Raw genomic sequence first — 20,420 nt, forward strand, 5'->3', positions numbered from 1 at the left:
GAAATGTGACTGATAGGATGTTGTTTTTCCAGGTGTGTTTTTAACTTAGAAGACTTTTTCATTTGTAAAAATTTCAATATAAACTATATGTTGTCCGTCATTTCTATTACGGTTTGCAAATTTTATTAAGTCATATTTACATACCCTGCATTACAAGGTCCTACATCTGCTTTTTCTTTTTTATAACACAGCTCAAATAGATTAAAAATTTTTATTAGTCAACATTTTTTTCAGTATTGTCCTATTTACACTTCCAGATCCAGCCATTGAACTTGAACATCCCTCTATACTTTTCATATCATCTGCTTTCTTCTAATAAAGGTAAAACAACCTGATATACTAGTTCAATCAAGATGTTCTATTAGTCACAAACTGGAAAAAAAATGTCAGATAACTTCCTTTCTGAAAAAGAACCTGAACATTCATGAATGATACTCAGTTGAGAGAATTGACAATCTGTTGATGAAGATAAAACACTGCGGTTCTTCACAACTGCATATTATATTAATATTCAGTTAAGCTGTACAGTGTTAACATCCTGATGTACTATCAATCAAATGACCATCAAATGCCAAAAATTTAATGAGATGCCCAGAGCCACTTACATAATTTGCAGGACCTAGTGCAAAATGAAAAGGTGTTGCCCTACCTGGATGTGGTAAGTCAATTCCCCCTTTCCCAGGTCCCACCACTACAACCCATGGTGGCCAGGTGACCCCAGGCAGAGTATGGCAGCAATCACAGGGCAAGGGCAGAAATGGGGAAGCCAGATGACCTGGGGCACCACGGGGTAGCATGAGGTGGGCAGCTCAGCACCTGTCTCGGGAAGGCAGGGAGGCAATGGGAGGCAGGACTGCAAGTGAGCCCAAGGCTGCAGACCCCCAGCACACACTCCATCCAACTATACTTACAAAATGCAAATTCAAACATGAACTTATAAAAATTTCAAGACAGTAGCCACAAAGCATTAAACTCCAAGCACAGGACCCTTCTGAGTGGGGCCCTGAACAACTGTGAGTGTTTGTAACTCCAGAGGGAAAATACGTTCCCAGCCCAGTGCAAATTACCTTTGAAGCCAGAATCAGTCAAAGGTAGAAATAAAGTGAGAGAAACCTGTTTATTGCTTACAACCAGTCATCCACTTCTGCTCACCCATGTCTCTTGCAACCTGGCTGCAAAAGGGGCCCCACCCAACCTCTCTGGTCCAGGTATGCCCTCACTCCCCCTTATAATCACCTATTGATATGGAGATGGACTACTTCTCTTCACCCCTTGGAAACACCTGCTGATATGGAGATGCATTAAGGCCAGGTGAGAGATTCTGGAAATATTGCAATTTTACCCACAGCGTTGCAGTCCCATGAAGCCAGCTCCAGAGACGCCAGTGAGCAAGAACAAATGATCTGTTCCTGGCAAGCACTCTCACCAGCCTGTCCTCACATGGTCAGCCATGACAGCTGCAGAACTCACTGCAGAAAGAAGACTAGCAGGTAGACTCTCATAATCTATTTCTTTTTTTCTTTCCAGTCATGATCCATGTGTCATGTCCAAGGGTGTGTCTCTTTCAGTGCCTGTCCTCCTGAAGTGGAAAGTGTTGGGAAAGGCAGCCTTGTATGGCAGCAAGAATGTGGCCAGGAGTCACAATCCTGGCTGTCTCCTCTAACATTCCAGACCTTGAGTACATCCCTTCATCTCTCTGGACCTCTCCTTCCTTATTATGAAATTCTTCATGTTATAGTATTGGCCTCCTCATTATTAATTATTAATGAAAGGGTTAGGTGACCTCTCACATTCCCTCCAGCTCTGATTCTGGAAGAAGGAAACAATGCAAATAGGTGTTTGGCAAAGGCATTTGGCTCTTGACTGTCTCATCTCCATTTTTAATGGACTCATTGTAATCGATATACTCTGATTCATCAAAGCCATATATGAGCTGTTCTGTGTGATCTTTCTGCCACATAAAAGCCCAAAGAAATGGGGTGGGTCATGTGGATGTGTGTGAGCAAAGGGAGCCCTTATTTCCTTAAGGCCTGGCACAAATGGGTTAATTCTATCACCTCAGATTTTAACATAAAGATAATTAGTACCTGAGTAGAGTTCTTTTATCTAAGGTGCTCAAAGGGCTTTGTGGTCATTAAGCCATTAAAGCACCTGCCCCCAGCCATCAGGAGCTCAGGAGGAATCTCCAGAGAAGACAAGCACGCCAGAGACCCAGAAATGGGAACACCCCAGCAGGGAGGAAGGACCAGGACTAGCTGGCTGGAAGGCGGTGGGAGGAGATTAGGGGCCACCAAAATACTTCTCTTGGAAGAATTAAATGGGACGTCCTCCGCTGCTCTCCTGACAGGGATCGGCCACTCACTCCGCTCTTTGGGTGACTTCTCATGGGTGTCGCATTTCCTCCTCAGAAAACCCCTTTACCCTTAATATACACTTTAAATTAGCCTTACAGCTTTAGACAGACCACATTTATGCAGAAAGCAAGTAAAGGGGAGGACTCCCTTCCCTAGAATATTCTTCTCTCAAAGGAAACAAAAATGGCTTTTTAAAGGTAAGGACTCTCAAAAGCCAGAACTTCAAAATTAAGTTGTCTGGGATTTGTTAAGGTCCTGACTTATGTGCAGGTGGTTTCCGTTAAAGTGTCTGTGGGAAAAACCACTGCTAAGAAGGACCTTCATAAGGCCTAGAATTCTGTCATTACAATCCTTCAATGAAGCCATCCATCAGGTAAGAGATACTCCACTTGGAGCCAGGCACTATGGGGACTTAGAACATGGAAGCTGACCCCCAGGCAGCTATAAATCTAATCAAGGGGATGAGATTAATACAATAAATTAGAAAATGTATTATTTATTAATCTTGTTCATTCATTAATTTTATTTATTAATAAAATTAATGAATGCAATGAAATAGGCAGAAAATATAACTTCCATAATTTTGAACAGCACAGATGCTACTAGTGTTGTGGTGTTCACGGTGGGAGATGATCAGTGAGCCATCAGGGAAGGCAGGAAATCATAGAGGAGATGAATTAGATCTTGGAGGCAGGGAAAGTACTTGGGGAGGAAACCAAATCTATGGGAACAAAGCACAGAGGATACATGGGAACCAAGCAAAAGGAACATCAGGTCAGGGACAACATCTAAGAGAGGGTGAGCAGATGGGAGCTTCTTTCTTTGTGAGACAGAGGGAGAACCAGCCAATAAAGCACAGGGCCCACAGTACTACTGGGCACTGTTCTGGGTGCCCCATTACTGGGCATCATAGGAGAAGAGGGATATGATATCGCTCTGTCAGCCGGTAACTTTCAATCAGGAGTTCTTCTATCTTGTGCTCTGGGAATGCCCGGATGGAATGAACAAGTGTGTTCGGATGGGGGCAGGTCACACCAGGAAGAGCTGGTCCAGGTAGGAGCCCACACTTGACAGGAGGGCCAAGCCTGAGGGAAAAGAGAGTGGCAGAGAAGACAAATTCCCCCTAACTCACCATTTCGCCAACCATTGGTTCTTTTAATGCATAACCCTTTTTTATGGCCCAATAAAACTCTTGGTCCTTTGTTGAATGGATGCTCTTTTAGATCAAAATCGAAATGTGGGGAAGACCCTGGAGATGACTTTTTAGGGATTAGGTCAGAAGAACGAAGTATCCTCCTATCAGGCCGACAGAGGGCCTCTTGCAGCTTCCTGGACATAGAGGAACATGAGGGGAGGAAGCAGGCTTTCCAAAATTTATGCCCCCTCAGGACCTACCTAAGGCCAAGGTGCCTCTAGTTAGCAATAGAGTGAAAAATAATTGTTCTCACCAAAGAAGTCTCTGTAGAAAAGTTGCCTTGAAACTGGAATAGGTGTGTCTTTCTGACCTTCCGGTCCCTTTTATAGACACTGCAGGAACCTGAGTGAGGGCCTCAGTCCTTCCGCCCATTTGAGGAGAGATTAAAGAAGCTGGGACTGTGTCCTTCTTACTCACTGGCAGTTACAGCCTCGCAGCCACTAGAGCCTCAGCTTCCAGTGTGGACACAGAGAAGGTAGGTCGGAATGAAGTGGCCAGTCCCTCAGCTATAAACCTGGGTCACTCCAGCCATTTATTCCTGGGGATAACTGAGGAGAAGTAGAGCTTGGAGTATTCCATTGCAAGGTGTTTCCAAATGAGTATCTGGAATTTTTTCCTGGACTACTTTAGCTAAGACAAAGTTTTGGTGTTAAACTGTTCCAAAAGTTACTTGAAGTCAGGGACCATTTTGTATAATTCTTTGATGAACAAATAGTAGCAGGTATTTGTTTAACAATAACATGCTGCATTAGATCGATGTAAATTAAAAGAAAGAACAGGCATTAGAATTACTAAGAAAAATCATGTGCCTGTCTCCTTCAAGCAGGGCTTCTGCATCTTGAACAATCCAATTAACAAGGATAACCCTTGTTCTGGAGCGTAATTTACATGGACTCCCATTGATCATGCAGAAGTTGTCACACACCAAATCTTATGGAAAATATTCTGCCTTAGGCTCCAGAAAGCATTGGTGGAAATTGTGACATGAAAATTTGAATTATCTGGAGCCCCAGGTGAAGACTGTTCTGCTTTTCCCGGCTGGATGGAGCTAGATAGTTTTGAGGGTCTGATAGTTTATAGCTTTCATTCAGTATGGGCAGCTGCCTTCATTTGGGAATAAGGGACATAGTGTTCAGAATAGGGATATCCAACTGGCATTTTGTACATAGATAATAAAGTCCTGACGTTTCATCTTTTCTACAGGGGAACAGAAGTCCATTCTCGTGAGGTCCACCTACAAACCACTATGTATGAAGACTGCATCCAGTCCATTGAGGACTATTATCTCCTCTGTGACACAGACAGGACATGGTGCATTGTGCTAGAGGCCCTGGCAGCCATTGGCATAGTGGTTACAATTATACTGCTCTTAGCATTTCTCTTCCTCATACGGAGGGTCCAAGACTGCGGCCAGTGGAATGTTCTTCCCACCCAGCTTCTCTTCCTCCTGGGTGTGCTGGGGCTCTTTGGCCTAGCTTTTGCCTTCATCACCTGCCTCAATGAGCATACTGCCCCTGTACGTTACTTTCTCTTTGGGGTTCTCTTTGCTATCTGTTTCTCATGCCTCTTGGCTCACGCCTCCAACTTGGTGAAGCTGGTCCGGGGTAGAGTCTCCTTCTCTTGGGTGACAATTCTGTACATTGCGCTTGGTGTCAGCCTGTTGCAGTTGCTCATTGCCATTGAGTATGTGGGTCTCATGATGACCAGAGGCATGAAGTTTGTGCACCTGACACCCTGTCAGCTCAATGTGGACTTCGTGGTACTCCTGGTCTATGTCCTCCTCCTGATGGCCGCCACGTTCTTCCTCTCCAAAGCCAGTTTCTGTGGCCCGTGTGAGAACTGGAAGCAGCACGGAAGGCTCATCTTCGTCACTGTGCTCATCTCGATCGTTATCTGGGTGATATGGATCTCCATGCTCCTGTGTGGCAACCCACGGCTCCAGCGGCAGCCCCAGTGGGACGACCCTGTCATCTGCATCGCCCTGGTCACCAATGCATGGGTTTTCCTGCTGCTGTACATCATACCTGAGCTCTGCATCCTCTACAAGTCATCTAGGCAGGTCTGCCCTTCGCAAGGCGGTGCCTGCCCGGGCCCAGCCTCAGCCTACCCACAGAGCTTCAGAGTGGAGAACCTGGAACTCTCAAGAGGTACTCTCCTGGGGTGTTCAGGGGGCAGGGAGGCTCTCCTGTGGGAGGAACGGGAGAGAAGTCAGGCAGCAGGATGAACCAAGAGGGAACAAAAACGGAATGGTCAGAATTCAGGTGGGTGACTTAATAGTTCGAGCGTGGAAATAAAGACACCAGAATCAAGGTTAAACTTTTATGAAAAATCAGTTCTTCCAACATATCTATGGGGAGAGGCCAGAACAGAAATGAATCAAAGGCCCTCAATAAAGAGGGTGTGGCTCCGAGAGTCCATGCTGGGTAAAGAAATGCATCCATTATAAAATGAGTTAACCAGCCCCAAATGAGACTTGGACCACACAGTCGCATGACATCACGCTAGGCGCAGCTGTGTTGGCCATCAAGTGCAAAAGTTAATCTTGGTGACAGTGATTGACCTTTTTAAAATTTAAGTCTGAAAGCTAATTTGCCCAAACACCCTAATAAACTGATCATAGAATTCATCCCATTATTAAAGTCTCAAAGTCCAGGAACTTCTGGATTTTTACTTTTCAAACCATTCACTGCTTGAAAGCCTTCAAGGCTTACAAAAAGTGACAGGAAGAGCCATTAAATCAGAATTCTGAGTAAAGGCTCTGATGTGTAACCATTAATAGAAATAAAGTAACTTGTTTATGTGACATTTACATAACAATTTCTGGGTCAGATTTTTAGCCTTATGTAAGACCAAGCCACCTGACTATACCTTGTTAACAAATAAAACGTATTATCCATGACAAAAAGGATCCTTGGACCCCAACAACCTAGGGGAAATAGTGGCTAATTTCAGTTATCTGGTAATATGTCAAAACTCATTAATTCCTTTCTAAAACATCTGGCCTATTATTCATAGCCCAACATCCTAGTTTCACATCAATTTTTATGTCTTAATAGGCATCTGATTACTCACAATGTATTTCTAATGTGCAAAGATGATGCTATTTTATATATTGTACAGCACACATAATGTTCACCACACTCAAAAAAACCAATAGAAGCCTTCCTTTTAAGTGCATACACATTTCTGAACTGTAGTCTATGGCTAATTAAACATTCAAATTAAATCCTGTTCAGATAGAGGCATCCATTAATCCTTTTCAGTTCAGTTGACCAAGAGTCGGAAGTTGACACTATACATCCTCCTGTAATAGCTTTTCATTGCTCACTGGTGGTGTGTCACCGCATCACTATGGTTAAGGCTGAATTGCATAGTCAGTCCTCCTTGAAACTACTTCTCACAGTTCTCACCAGAAGACAGGATAAAACTTCTTGTGTTGGTTTTATTGCTGCTGTTATGTGTTCCCGGAAACAAAAGCCAGAGTGAGAAAGAATGGAGTTCTTAGAGTTTCATAATAACCCAAAATACACTGGGACTTGTAGTGACCAATATTCTATACCCCTAAAATATTAAGCAAGTGTTTAAAGTGTTCTAAGAAGTGTCTCAGTGGAAGAGCAAGGGGCTTGCAAAAGCACAACGATTCCTGGTACTACCCTTACTACACATGCATGGTTAGAACATCCATTCCTGAGCAGGAAATAGTCTGCCAGTCCTAGTCATTGTCAATGTACTTTGATATCTTGTGACCAAAGCAATCAAGAGCATGGTAAAGAACATATAGATTGCTCACCAAAATTGAGCCAAATAATCTGAAACTTAAGCTTAGAGAATAAAAACAAAATGCAGGTCACCTGAATATCAAACATCAAAAATTAGAAAAATGATTAAAACTCACTAAAAAGCTCAGGATTACACCTAGGAGGAAAAGTATACAAACAGATTAAGAGCCAGAAGAGTAGAGTTTAATAACATTAACTTGAAAACTCCAGAGTTGTTATGATAAGTTATGAGCCAACAGTGGGCAAGCAGCTAACCACTGTCTCTGCTTTTGTTTGCTCTGGAACAGTCCCAGGACTATACAAACAGATGGGAGGGCGGCAAGGAGAGTCAGCCCATTGTACTCGGCATTGGTCAGTGTCTAGCAAGAATAGCTGCTCCAGCGCTGGGATCCACTCCTGAGAAGTGTGGGGAATTAGAGAGGCTGGGTGGAAAACCATGGCATTGATTAAAGGGTTTAGAACATCTGACCTAGGTGGAAAGGTTAAGACAATTAAATCGAGATGGTTGTTCTTCACACACCTTTCTCATGGACTGTTCAAGTCCTCTCTCTCTAAATTCTGTGCTAAAACTTGACATCTGGTTCCAGTCCATGAGGCATGCGTTTGTCCTGTGACTCTTCTGATTAATACTATTTGTAGCTGGGACTCCAGTCACATATTCACTTGATTTACCACTGGGTTGTGGGACCCAAATTATTCAGTCAAAAGGAGAATGAGACAAGAGGGCATTAGCAGGGAATTCACAGCATGGAGACCTCTCTCTAAGAGGCTTTTGTCCTGCTGTTTTCTGTCTCCAACTTAAGACAATGAACTCAAACTGAAGCATGAAGGATTTAGATTAAATACGGAAAATAACAGTTTGTAAACACTAAAATAGATCAGTCAAGGGATTAAGGACTCCATTTCTCTGGGAGTCTTTTCAAAGAAAATTAAACTTTATCTTTCTAAAGTGGCTTATGGACTTAATTCCAAGACGTAAAAACATTTCAGTGGAGAATGAAAACGCATTCAGGCATGTTCCTACAGGAGACCAAACAAATGGGTATAAATATTATTTGCCCTATGTTATAAATGAGTTCCTAAAAAGCTGTATATTGATTGAACTTTTGAAATCAGTTGCTCTTTGAACTGAATGTGATATAATAATTTGCAGAGATCTTAAATATAGAATATCAGTGATGAATCTTTATAATGAAGGGAAATCTCCTGTTCTGATTATTGCCTGCTTTATCTGTGTTAGATTACTTGCACTATGGTTATTATCAAGTTTTCTAAAAGCAAGGCTGATGTATATTTTAAAGACTTACATTATTGTGGGCATTTTTTATGTCTGGTGTTTGTGTACAAACATACTATGATCCTTTTTGAAGGTATTCAGACAGAAATAATGAGTATGCAATGTAAAACTGGGCCAATTAATTCAAAATTACGTGAACCAAGAGGAAAATGTTCCAGGATAGTTAGGCCCTTTGCATTGTTTTCCTTACAGCAAACTTCAGGTTTTGCTGAAAATAACCCTTTCGACAATTCTCAACATTTTTTTCTTCAAGGCACCCTTCTTACAAGAAGAAACCTGATTTGCATGGTCCCAGCTGTGTGATTTTTGTTTGTTCTTTCAAGGGAACAAATCACAAATCACTCTATTGTCACCCACCCTCAAGAGCGACAGGTCACAGAGAGAGAGAGCTGGCATAAAGGGGGGATGAAGACAGTGGGTCTGAGCAGGATTTGTTTGGTCTGAGGACACGTAAGGCAAGGATAACGATGCTCACAGAGATTCAGGTTGCATGAGGTAATCAGGCAGCATGGGGAAACAGAAAGCACAGAATCTGGCCTCTCGGGCCCTGGCGTTCTGGCCAACTCCGCTTCTTACCAACTTTGAGACCAAACCTTACTCCCCAACCTCCTCAGGAGCTCAGGCTCCTTGTCTTTAAGTGAGGATTGTAATGTCCCTGCCTGCCTTATTCAACTGTGATTTCATACCATGAGGTGGTAGAAGGATTAATATAGAAAGAAATGCTCAGCCTCTCCGTAAATTCATGAATGATAACTATGGTGAAGAATGAGGCTTCTCCTATTTATGATCTGGTCTGATGAGGATGTTGGGTGGATTCTGGTTACCAAGGGGCTGAGTGTAAAGGAAGAAAGCTAAGCCAAGGGTTCTGTTCATTCTGTCACGAAAGAAAGAAGAGCTTTTCATATTTCACAGGGCCCAATGCTCTGAAAAATGCAGTAAGAGGACAATGTCAGAGCATCAATTATAACTATACCACCAGCACCACCATCAGTAATAATATATAAAGTACAGCATTATGGGGTTTTCATATATCACGCCCTTCTTTATACTGATTGATTTAATCTTCAAAACAACCTTGTGAATAGATTTATTACTATGATCATGGTTATCCCTTTTATTCCCATCAAGAAACAAAGGCAATAAAAGTTTAAAGGACTTGGTCCTAGGCACACAGCTAACAAGTGAGAGAGCCGAACCGCCCTGCTCCAGCATCCAGGTGCTCAACACTACAGCCGCTAAGTGTGCACGCTAAGTGACATGGCTTCGTCCGTGACCATCAGACAACAAATATGTATCAAGCAAGGACCTGGCCTTCGAGACAGACACAGCTCCGGTCTTCACAGAGATCACAATCTTGCTGAGGAGATTCAGCAAGCACTATGTGTGATTATTCTATGACAGTATAAAATTATCTTTAGGAATCATGTCCAGTTTTTAAAACAGAATCAGAGCTTGTAGAGTATCAAGCTTAAAGGGACTTTAGGGGGAGGGAGGGTGAGGAAGGAGGGAGAAGGACATTGAGGGGCATTATGATTGGCACACATGGTGTGGGGTGGATAATGGGGAAGACAGTATAGCACAGAGAAGGCAAATAGTGACTGTGTGGCATCTTAGAACACTGATGGGCAGTGGCTGCAATGGGATCAGGGGATATGATAATATGGGTGAATGTAGTAACTACATTGTTTTTCTTGTGAAACCTTCATAAGAGTATATATCAATGATACCTTAATAAAAAACGGGGGGAGGGACTTTAGAGATTATCTAGTTAAGGCCTTTTGTTTTACTGTGGAAGACGGTGAGATGCCAAGGAGCATGCAGGTAACAGAAAGGGAGCTGAGACCTTGACCCAGTGCTGGCACTCTTTCCCTAGAAAGTAATGGCGATCCTTCAGCCTTCTCAGCTACTAACCCCAGTAATTCCATATGCTGCCCTACACATCCATCCTCATAAGTTTATGAACACTCTTTTTTAAATCATCAAACTTTTTTTTAATAACTTGACTGAGAATTCCTTTTTGAAGAGCCAGGAGCCTCTTTGCAAGCCATTGAGTCTGCTGATGCTCACATGCTGTTTCCAGGTGAATCTCTGACACTAACCCAGCCCTTCCCTCGTTTGGCTTTCAGCCCAAGACAGTGATGGAGCTGAGGAGGATGTGGCATTAACTTCATTTGGTACACCCACTCAGCTGCAGGTAAATGTGCCCGTCAGCGCCCTCCGCGGAGGGACACAGCCAGCCAGCCTTCCTTAGAGCTGTCAGGCTTCATTTGCAATGCCTGTGCTGACCTGAGAGGAGAGGCAGGGTAGGTCACCCCTGCAGGCTTGTAGAGCTGCAGCCATCCAGACTCACCCCACTCCTGGGCAGTGCAATAAAGGCAAATCAGTCTTCTGCCTCCACCCGAGCCCCTCCCAATCTCCAAGGCCATGCCACCAGCAAAATATTCTGATGCAAGTGAATGTCCCTGGAAAGAAAAGGCAGCAGGAAGGGTTTGTGTGAGGGTGAAGAAGAGCAAGCTGCTTCTTTCTGTCTTGGGACAACAGGGGTTGTGACTGTGTAGGAATGTCAGTTCTGTTTTTAATGCCACTTGTCTAAATGTATCCCTCAAGTCCCACAGTTGCCTCTCTGAGCCACTGTCTACCTCCAGCAGCCCAGGCTGCCCACAAGAACTGGGCTAGGTCTGTCCTCATCATCTGGATGCCCAGCTTTTACTCTTTTCAGGCAAAAACAGGAGCGCGGCTGAGTAGAAATGGAGATAACCTGCATTTCTGCCAAGATGGCTTAAAAGCACAAATCCAGATGGCCCAAAATACTGCACTGAAACTCAATTCTTACATTATGGAGATATGAAGTGACCAAAATCTGAGAGTAAAAATCATGCTTGGACTGTTTGCTCAATGCACTGTACTGGCGATTCTAAGTAGCCTGATTCCTCTCATCTGTTCTCTGAAACTTTGCCTTTTTCTGGAATGCACATGGACCAGGACATAGCTATATCGCTGTAATGAGCCCTCTGGGGGGGCACTTACATGATAAAAAAAAATCTTTATTATCCCTTCCAAGAATCCCTTGAATTACTTTCAATTTCCAGTGATCAGCTATTCAAGACTCTTGCAAAGATTCTTACTAATGACTAAGAGAGTAGACAGTAAAGACGTTCTGATAAGAGTAGGTTTGATATTATTCTTTTCTTTTTAATTAATGAAGAATTAAATAATGGGGAAATTATAATATTTCAAACATAGTTCTGGAGAGTGTCATCCCCTATACTGGCTCAGAAAGTTGATGACACATTTCTTCCTTTCCAGGCTGTTGATCCCACACAGGAGTGCCTCATCCCACGGGCTAAACTAAGCCCCCAGCAAGCTGCAGGATTATAAAGTCCACTGGAAGCTTAAGTAGTGAAAACCTGGAAGACCACCCTAATGTAGCCCTGCTGGGCCACTGGGGACCCCACAGAGTCATGCTGCCAACAGAGGATTGGCTCATGCTTCCTTTCTTCCCTGCTTCCTAGTCTTTTCACCCATCTGGACCCTTGATCAGAAGATTGCCCTTTCAAGAATAATTACAGTCTTGCTGGCTACCCTATCTTGACTATGTGTCTCTTTCTTCATTCATGTAACTGAAAGATTACCTTCCTTAGCAATGCTAGAATGAACTGGAACCTCTTACTAATGGAACCAAAAGACCCATTAGTCTGAAGGATCAAAAGGCCCTTGGTCTGAAGAAATTAGGGTCAAAGTATAGAGGTCAGTAGTAACTTACTACCGGTTACTCCTCTAGTCATTACTCCCAAAATATGATTGACCCAGAATTTGCAGTAAAAGCTATAGCAGAATCCTTAGGATCTCCATAATTGGGCATTTTACATAACGTTCAAGTAACACGGACATTTCACGGACTTGTCAGCTGGCAGGCTTTCTCCCATGGTTAGCTCACCGTGACAGGGAGTGTGGCAGCAGACGTGGCTGAGGTCAATGACCTGCTTTGATGAACCTAGAGCAGGAAAGGACAAGGGTCGCCTCAGTTGATGCTCATAAAGGATTTTAGGTGGAGCACATGAAAAGCAGAGTCTGCCGGTCTTGATGTATCTAATGAACTGATGATGCCTCTGCACTAATGACTTGGCATCTTTCCTCGTGCAGCCCCCCATCCTTCCCAATGGATTCATCTGTCCTTAAAACCTATTTGTTACATATAACAGATATAACGGGACTAACGTCAGAGGCATTCCACCAGAAGGACTCTTAGGGTCTAATTCAGCCCTCCCCCTTTGTACATGAGAAAACAAAGCCTTGGAGAAATGGAATGACCTGCACCCAGAGTGAGTCACACAGTAGTTAGTGGTGGGCCAGGTCTTCCAATTCCTAGGCCACCCCTCTTCCCACTCTAGGAGGCTTCTCCATGCCAGTACTTCTGTATTAACAAGGCGTGCACCCCCTGGGAACCACACGTGGTATTTCAGACCAGTGAATGTTGGCTGTCTGCTCTGTGAAAGCACTTTGTAAAACAGCTAAGACTTCATGCATGAAAAAGAAAGCCTTTTAATGTGTACAACATGGACTGTTCAATGTCGACGAATATTTCCTGAGCACCTACCAGGAGCTACTCTCTGACTCAGCCCTAGGCAAGACTAGGCAGACAATACTGCTTTGGCGGAGCTGACACTCTTTGTGGAGGGGTAGCACAATGCAGAAAATTCCAGAAACAGAGCTCTCTCCTACAGATGCAGAAAAGGACCTGCCCAGGATAATACAGCTTGTTAGTGGCAAAACAGCCTAGAATCCATGTCCCCAGCTGCTATTTAAGTGTGCACCCTCTACACAATGTTCCAACATTTTTGTATATTTTTCTGCTACACTCCAGTTAGCTTCTCCTTTTTGAAATCTGTGCCCTGATCAATGTTCTCAGCATGAATCAGTATCGATGTAAATGACCAAAGACTTTGACCTTCTGCCCTTCCTGGTAATAAAGAAAATTGAGAGAAAATATTTAAGCATTAATACTTTGACCTATCGATCAGGTGACATACTATTTAATAAATGCAGAAAGAACCTAATTTGCGAGGAACAAGCCATGCAACTTTACATCCGCTCTGGAAGAAAGCCCTCATCCTCCTAGTTTTCATCCCAAGAAATGAAGACAATAAGTTCAACGTGATTTTGTTTTGTTTTGCGGGTAGATGTTTCTGTTGAGTCAGGTGATAAATTTTTATAAACCCATTGAAGTAGTAGAGGATGGCCAGTATTGTTTCCCAAGGTGTTTTTCCTAAAATTAGTAAAGGTACAATTGAACCCCTTTGTACCAAATTGCCTCTCAAGTTTCTAGCACAGTTTTACCACATTTTGTACAATGTATTAACTAGATTTAGGGGGCAGTAAGATTGCTAGCATCTCATTCAGGCTATTTCAGGAATGGAATTGTTTTGCAAAGTAACTTAAGGCAGCAGGGAGACAAAACTGTCTCTGGGAACCCAGGACCGCCGCTCAACCGGCCTCACGGAGGTAGCATACTACCAGGCATGGTGAGGAGCTTGCTGTCCTCTGCCTGGGCCCCACCATCCCCCTAGGCCACTGGACCCTTTCCTCACTGTTTGATTTTGTGGTCTTCTCACATATCCACCCACCACTACCTGACTGAGTCTCTCCTCACATGTCCAGCTGATCATTCCTGTCTCTGACTGGGAGTTCTTTTGCATTAGCCCACCTCTTACCTTAAAATCAGCCTGTGATTGGCTGACCTTGGGTCCAGTATCCACCATTGGTCCATTCAGCTCTGCCTGGCTGAGTCATGGGATACAGACTTGACCACAATTGGCTGCTGCCTCGGCGAGAAGTTCTGGGAGAGGAATTATCTTCTGGACAGCAGCGGAAGGCATAGCATGCAGCACAAGTGACCCATGCAGGAGAGATTAATCCAGGTGCGTACAATTTTAGGAAGTTACAGGATATTTTAATGAAAATACAATTTGATTTATTTAAGTTTATAAATATCTTACATTTATAGGTTATACGTCTTCTCAGATCCATGAGGAACTTCTTAGAAGAACAGATAAAACTACTTGATCTGTTCAATTCAGTATTTCTTATAAATTTTGACATGTGTATACACTTGGATAACCATCACCCAGATCGATAGCAAATACTCTAATTTTTTCGCCTTCACCTATTTCACCCTTTCTGCCCTGATCATCTCCCTTTGGCAACCGCCAGTCTGTTCTCTGTGTCTGTAAGTCTATTTCAGTTTTGTTTGTTTCCTTTGTAGGTTCCACATATAAGTGAAATCACACGGTATTGGTCTTTCTCTGTCTAGCATTTCACTTAGTGTAACACTCTAGGTCCATTGTTGTTGTCAATTCAGTGTCTCATTCAATTCAGTGTCAATTCAAGATCTAAACTGATTTAATTACATGTATTGGGGTATATAATTTGAAAGGTGTTTATTCTCTTAAGTATTTTAGATAAGCCTCTTCTGATTTTATTTTTTTATCCAAAAAAAAGTGAGTTATCGATGAAAAACATTTCATTATAAAATATGTTCCTGGTGTAATGTGGTTAGGTAACTCAGAGCTTGATGTTAATAAACGCCTAACTAGGAAGAACTAATATATCCGTCATCTTGATGATTTTTTTCCTCATTCAAAGGCCATCAGAGATTTGATTGCCCCCACATTAAATTTCATGGTATATCCATAAGCTTAAAGGGCCTCCTACTTCTCCTATCTTATTTCAGGCTGTGGCCTGGTCCTGCTGAAGTGTTACGCTCTCTACCCATCATTCCTTCTTCTTTTCAATAAATGTTCTCTTTTCTTAGAATTATATCTATTTCATATTGGCCAGATTCATGCCTTCTTGTTATGCTTTTCTTTCTTCCACAATCAGTTCCAAATCTAGCATTTCCCAGAAACTTCCTCTGATTACATGGGGATACAGGGTTGCCACACACCCAGCCCTTAAGTCATGGCAGAATGAGGTTCTCTTTTTTCCTTCAAGCTCAGGTGGTAAAGAACTGTAATATTTTTCTTAGAATAAGCCTAATTGTCTATTCTAATAGCATATGATTAATGGGGATTAAAGTAGACTTCTGAGAAGATATGCCTGACATCTGAATAAAAAGGAATTTTTTTCTTGAAGTTGTTAAAAAATGTCTTAATGGCTCAGGCCAGTTTTAAGCTGCTGGTCTATCATGAGAGATCATGTTTGCTGCTCTTCAAATACAGATTAGTTAGAATTAAATTGAATTTCAACATGTATCAGAACTTAATTATTCAAAGGACTTCAAAGTAGTTATCTCAGGAGGCATATGGGTGCCTCCACTGCTTAAAACATTATTAGAATGCCTTTCTTAGAATTGCCTTCAAGATCGTGTCTAGAAAATCAGTGTGACTGGATTACTATGAAGGTCAAACCGTACAATCAGAGAGTTGAGCTCAATAATGAATTTCTAATATTCATCTCACCCATCAAAGAACTACCAAGTGTACTTTGGAAATGCCATTGGATATCTTTCCAGATTTTTCTAAAGAGAGTAGAACTATGAGAACTTGAACCATATTTGGTATATGGTTAAATCAAGTCTGACTTTGGATATGCCAGACAGTCCATGTGTTGAATCTTCCAGACTTTTTTTTTATGTGAAAATTAAGAGGATTTTTATATGTTCTTGGAGAAAATCATTCACATAAAAGTTTGACATTTGAACCAGTTAGAATGGCCACTATCCAAAAGACAAGAAATAACAAATGCTGGTGATGGTGCAGGGAAATAGGACCCCTCCTTACACTGTTGGTGGGACTGCAAATTGCAACCACTATGGAAAGCAGTATGGAGGTTCCTCAAAAAACTGAAAATAAAAAAACTATTTGACTGAGTAATTCCACTCCTAGGAATTTACCTGAAGAAAACAAAACCTCTGATTTGAAAAAATATAGGTACCCATATGTTTGCACATATTTCCACACTATTTGCAATAGCCAAGATGCAGAAGCAACGTAAGTGTCCATAAGTAGATGATTGGATTATAAGTGGGGGTGGGGTGGGGGTCAAGAAATATGTTCCTACTCCGAGGCAAATAGCCTTTGAAGCCAAAATCAGTCAATGGGAGAAATAAAGTGGGAGAAACCCGTTTACTGCTTACATGCAGTCATCTACTTCTGCTCCCTGTGTCCCTTGTGACCTGACTACAAAAAGACCCCACCAAACCTCTCAGGTCCAGATGTGCACTCCCTTCCCAGCCCCCTTGTGATCACCTATTAATACAGAGATGGACTTCTCTCCACCCCTTGGAAACACCTACTGATGTGGAGATGCACTAAGGCCAGGCAAGAGATTCTGGAAATACTGCAATTTTACCCACACTGAATAAAGAACATGTGGTACATATACACAATGGAATATCATTCAGCCATAAAAAGAAAAGAAATCCTGCCATTTGTAACAACATGGATGGATCTAGAGAGTATTATGCTCAGTGAGATAAGCCAGGCGGAGAAAGACAAATACCGTATGATTTCGCTTATTTGTGGAATATAGAAACAAAGCAAAACAGAAGGAACAAACAGCATTAGATTCATAGACACCGAGAAGTGACTAATGGTTACCAAGGGGAAGAGGAGTGGGTGGGGACACGGGGGAGGGGGAGGAGGACTGTTGAACCGCTGTGATGTACATCTGATAAAATTAAAATATAATCATAAAAATTTTTTTTTAATGTTTTAAGTTTGACTTTTGATATGAGATCTATTCACACTTTAATTTACATACAAATTGTTTAATTTGGGAGTCAGACATAATTTTTCATTTCAACAAGACTTTCACATGATTACAGTTCTTGAGATACTATGTCATCATAGAAGTTAAGATAAACTAAACTGGTAAGAATTTCAGTTACACCTATTATTGTTCACTGTAAGATAAAGGAATATATGCAGTAAAGCAGATATAAAGTTATCCATTAAAATGGTATAAAATGCAGGTAAAGAAAATATACAAATTATAGGGTTACACTTTTTTTTAATTTATGGAACAAAAATATTTTTAAATTCACTAACATGTTCTTTATGTACTATAAATTCACTAAGGGAGCATGCTATGCTTTTAAAATTCCTCTTTAATGTGGAATTCACCTCTTAATTCTGTTTTTTAAGAGTCTATAGATTTGCAAATCTTCCTGAAATAGGACCCACCTGCACATACTAATGGGCCTGGACCTTTTTAAATATTGCTACAAAGAGAACATTTTGTTGTAGTTCCCACTGGACTTGGTGTAGAAGAAACTTATGTAGATTTCATCTGTAATTCATTTTTAAAGTCCTTATTGTCTAACTCAGTGGCATTATTCCCAGGGTAAATTATTTCTGGGAAAAGAAAAAAAACATTTTTGTTTTGAATTTATAGCTGATTCAGATTAAAAGAATGTTGGTGGTATCTCTGTTATTAGAGGTTTGTTTTAAAAGCAAATGAAAATCTACAGAAAAGAAACAAGGAGATACCTACAGCTGGATAAGATCTTAGAACATAAGGATCTGAAATGAATGGTCTCTTAGGCTAATAATAATTTGTTTTTAAATAGCACTTTACATTTTAGCACTTGACAATTTTACAAAAGATTTTCACATCCACTATTTCATCTGATCCATTGTATGGATTAGACAATTTATTTCAATTGTGGTATATATATGAGGTCTTATATATATATATATATATATCTTACTAAGATACAAAGACTCATCAAAAACTGCTCTTGGGCCACTATCCCTCTACCATTGTTTACAGTATAATTTGAACTACATCTGTAAAATAAAATCAACACACATACCCCATGAGAATCCTTCATCACAGGCAGAGATATCACTGAAAGATTTCCAAAAGAGACTGTACTTTGGGTGTTCGCTACAGTTGTTACTGCCATGACCCCTGTTAACTCATTTTTCAAAACACCAAAACTGGTCAGTGGGTATTTGGCAAATAAGGAAAATCAGTCAATTTTATGGGAACTGTCAACTCTGGTAGTCATAAGTACTGTTTACCAAATGTTTCCAAACTTTCCTGCCTTCCAGGCACATAGTAGGATTGCACTTTTGAGCTTGGGTGAAATCTAATGTTAATTCTGGCCAATAAGTTGGAGCAGAAATGATGTCATGTCCAAGGTCGATTCCAGATGGTAGCAATTCATTGTTGGTGCAAGACCCTTAAGGGTATTTTTACCGTCTACTGTGGTGGCAAACAGTGCTCCAAAGAGTGACTACTCCATCCACCTGCATTCCATGATGGACCTGAAGCTTGACCGAGAACTAAAAACGTCTTTATTTTAAACCATTGAGACTTGGAGTTGTTTGTTACCTTACCTAGCCCAGCCCATCCTGACAGAGTCACTAAACCAGTTGTTTGGTATCCCAAAGTACAACAAAGTTATTCGTCTGAATAGTTGACTTTAGCACTTGTTATTCTAGTGTTCTTCAAAGACAACTGTAAAGAAGAACCACCCTGTTCTTGATTGACACATACCAGACTGATCTGCCAGCCTCGTGTCTCCTCAGTTGTTCCCATAATTACAATTCACTACGATAGGTGCCGTCATAAAAGCATGCAGAGGGTGAGGTGGTAACAGCACACAGAGTCACTCTGTCTGGGAGATGGAGGGCAAGACAAACCTCACAGTGGAGGTCAAAAGCTTGAGCTCTGCCTCATACGGTTCAGTAGGAATGCACCCGGCAGAAGAAGTAGGGACTGATATTCAGAACAGCCACTCACAGCAAGTCCTTACGCAAGTTAAAAAATTGTGCCCTCTCTGGGTGGATGAATTAGAAATGTGCCCCCCAAGAGGATGCAGTCCATGCCCTGGCACAGGCGTGGCAAGTGGGGTGGGGCTGGTCTCCACCATCTCTGCCAGGTGTTTGTGTCCAGTGCAAAAATCAACAACAATAAAAACTATACAATTGACTGTAATCCAGAATTGTAGGACAGAATAAAATGCCTGTGTAGATGGATAGCTTCAGTGGAAAAGCAAAGCACAGGCAGGGAACCGCAAGCCTCTAGTTATTGCTGCAGTGTAACTGCACTAAGTGGGGGCAAGGAGATGCAGCTGGCGAGCAGGGCTTCCTCAGCTCATACAGCTTACATCCCAAAGGAAGGACTCCAGGCGGGTGTGAGGGACACGGGAAGGAATGGCCAGGTCATCGGTGCTCTGCCAAGCCAGGCTGCATCCTGAGACAAAATGTGGGCAAAATGGGTGACCCAGTGGACAGTCATCAGACAATCCTCCCATGTTTTGAACCGAATGGAAAAAGTTAATAAGAACTCTCTCATCAAAAATATCTACAGCTCTTCACTGCCCAATCTGTGTACACCCCTTTCAACCCTCATAAACCCATGGGTGAGACGTGACAGCCACCCAGACCCAGGACCACAGCCTCATGGGAAACACTTGGTCCTGTTGTGAAATAATGCAGGGTCATAAAACAACAAACTGCAAGAGCCTGTTTTTATAAATTTTGGTTTGTTGTTCTTTATGGACTTTTTTGCATTAATTTTGATTTTTAGAAATATAGTGTATGTTGATGACTGGGGATTTTGGAGCTCTGCTTCCTTGATTTTGTGCCCAAGGCGAGTACCTCTGTCTCCCCAGCCTGCTGGTCAGATTTGCCTTTTGCAGACGGTGTAACTTGGATGGAGAGGGAACCCTGGCTGCACATTAGAATCACCTGGGAAGTTTTAAAAGCTCTGCATGGCCTGACCTCGCCACAGACTAATGAAATCAGAATGTCTGGAGTTGAACCCACGCATGGGTATATTTTAAA

The 20,420-nt window shown here is 42.0% G+C and overlaps 1 protein-coding gene across 2 annotated transcripts; it reads left to right on the forward strand.

Moving 5' to 3' along the window:
• The first annotated feature begins 3,867 nt into the window (after positions 1-3,867).
• Positions 3,868-12,211, forward strand: GPRC5D (G protein-coupled receptor class C group 5 member D). 2 transcript variants are annotated; one of them, XM_017649522.3, is made up of 4 exons: positions 3,868-4,024; positions 4,753-5,696; positions 10,752-10,819; positions 11,932-12,211. In XM_017649522.3, exons 2-4 carry the CDS (start codon positions 4,796-4,798, stop codon positions 12,001-12,003), a joined length of 1,041 nt encoding a protein of 346 aa, XP_017505011.3. In that variant the 5' UTR covers positions 3,868-4,024; positions 4,753-4,795; the 3' UTR covers positions 12,004-12,211. The 2 variants fall into 2 exon arrangements, with proteins under 2 accessions (XP_017505011.3, XP_073079356.1); XM_073223255.1 differs by lacking the exon at positions 10,752-10,819.
• The last annotated feature ends 8,209 nt before the right edge of the window (positions 12,212-20,420 follow it).

The sequence above is a fragment of the Manis javanica genome, chromosome 15 (genome assembly GCF_040802235.1).
Source record: "Manis javanica isolate MJ-LG chromosome 15, MJ_LKY, whole genome shotgun sequence".
Lineage (NCBI taxonomy): Eukaryota > Metazoa > Chordata > Mammalia > Pholidota > Manidae > Manis > Manis javanica.

Coding starts and splice junctions, on each gene's coding strand:
- GPRC5D (XM_017649522.3), top strand. CDS start 4,796: ATGTATGAAGACTGCATCCAGTCCATTGAGGACTATTATCTCCTCTGT. Junction 5,697..10,751: donor GAACCTGGAACTCTCAAGAG/GTACTCTCCTGG, acceptor TTTGGCTTTCAG/CCCAAGACAGTGATGGAGCT. Junction 10,820..11,931: donor GTACACCCACTCAGCTGCAG/GTAAATGTGCCC, acceptor CTTCCTTTCCAG/GCTGTTGATCCCACACAGGA.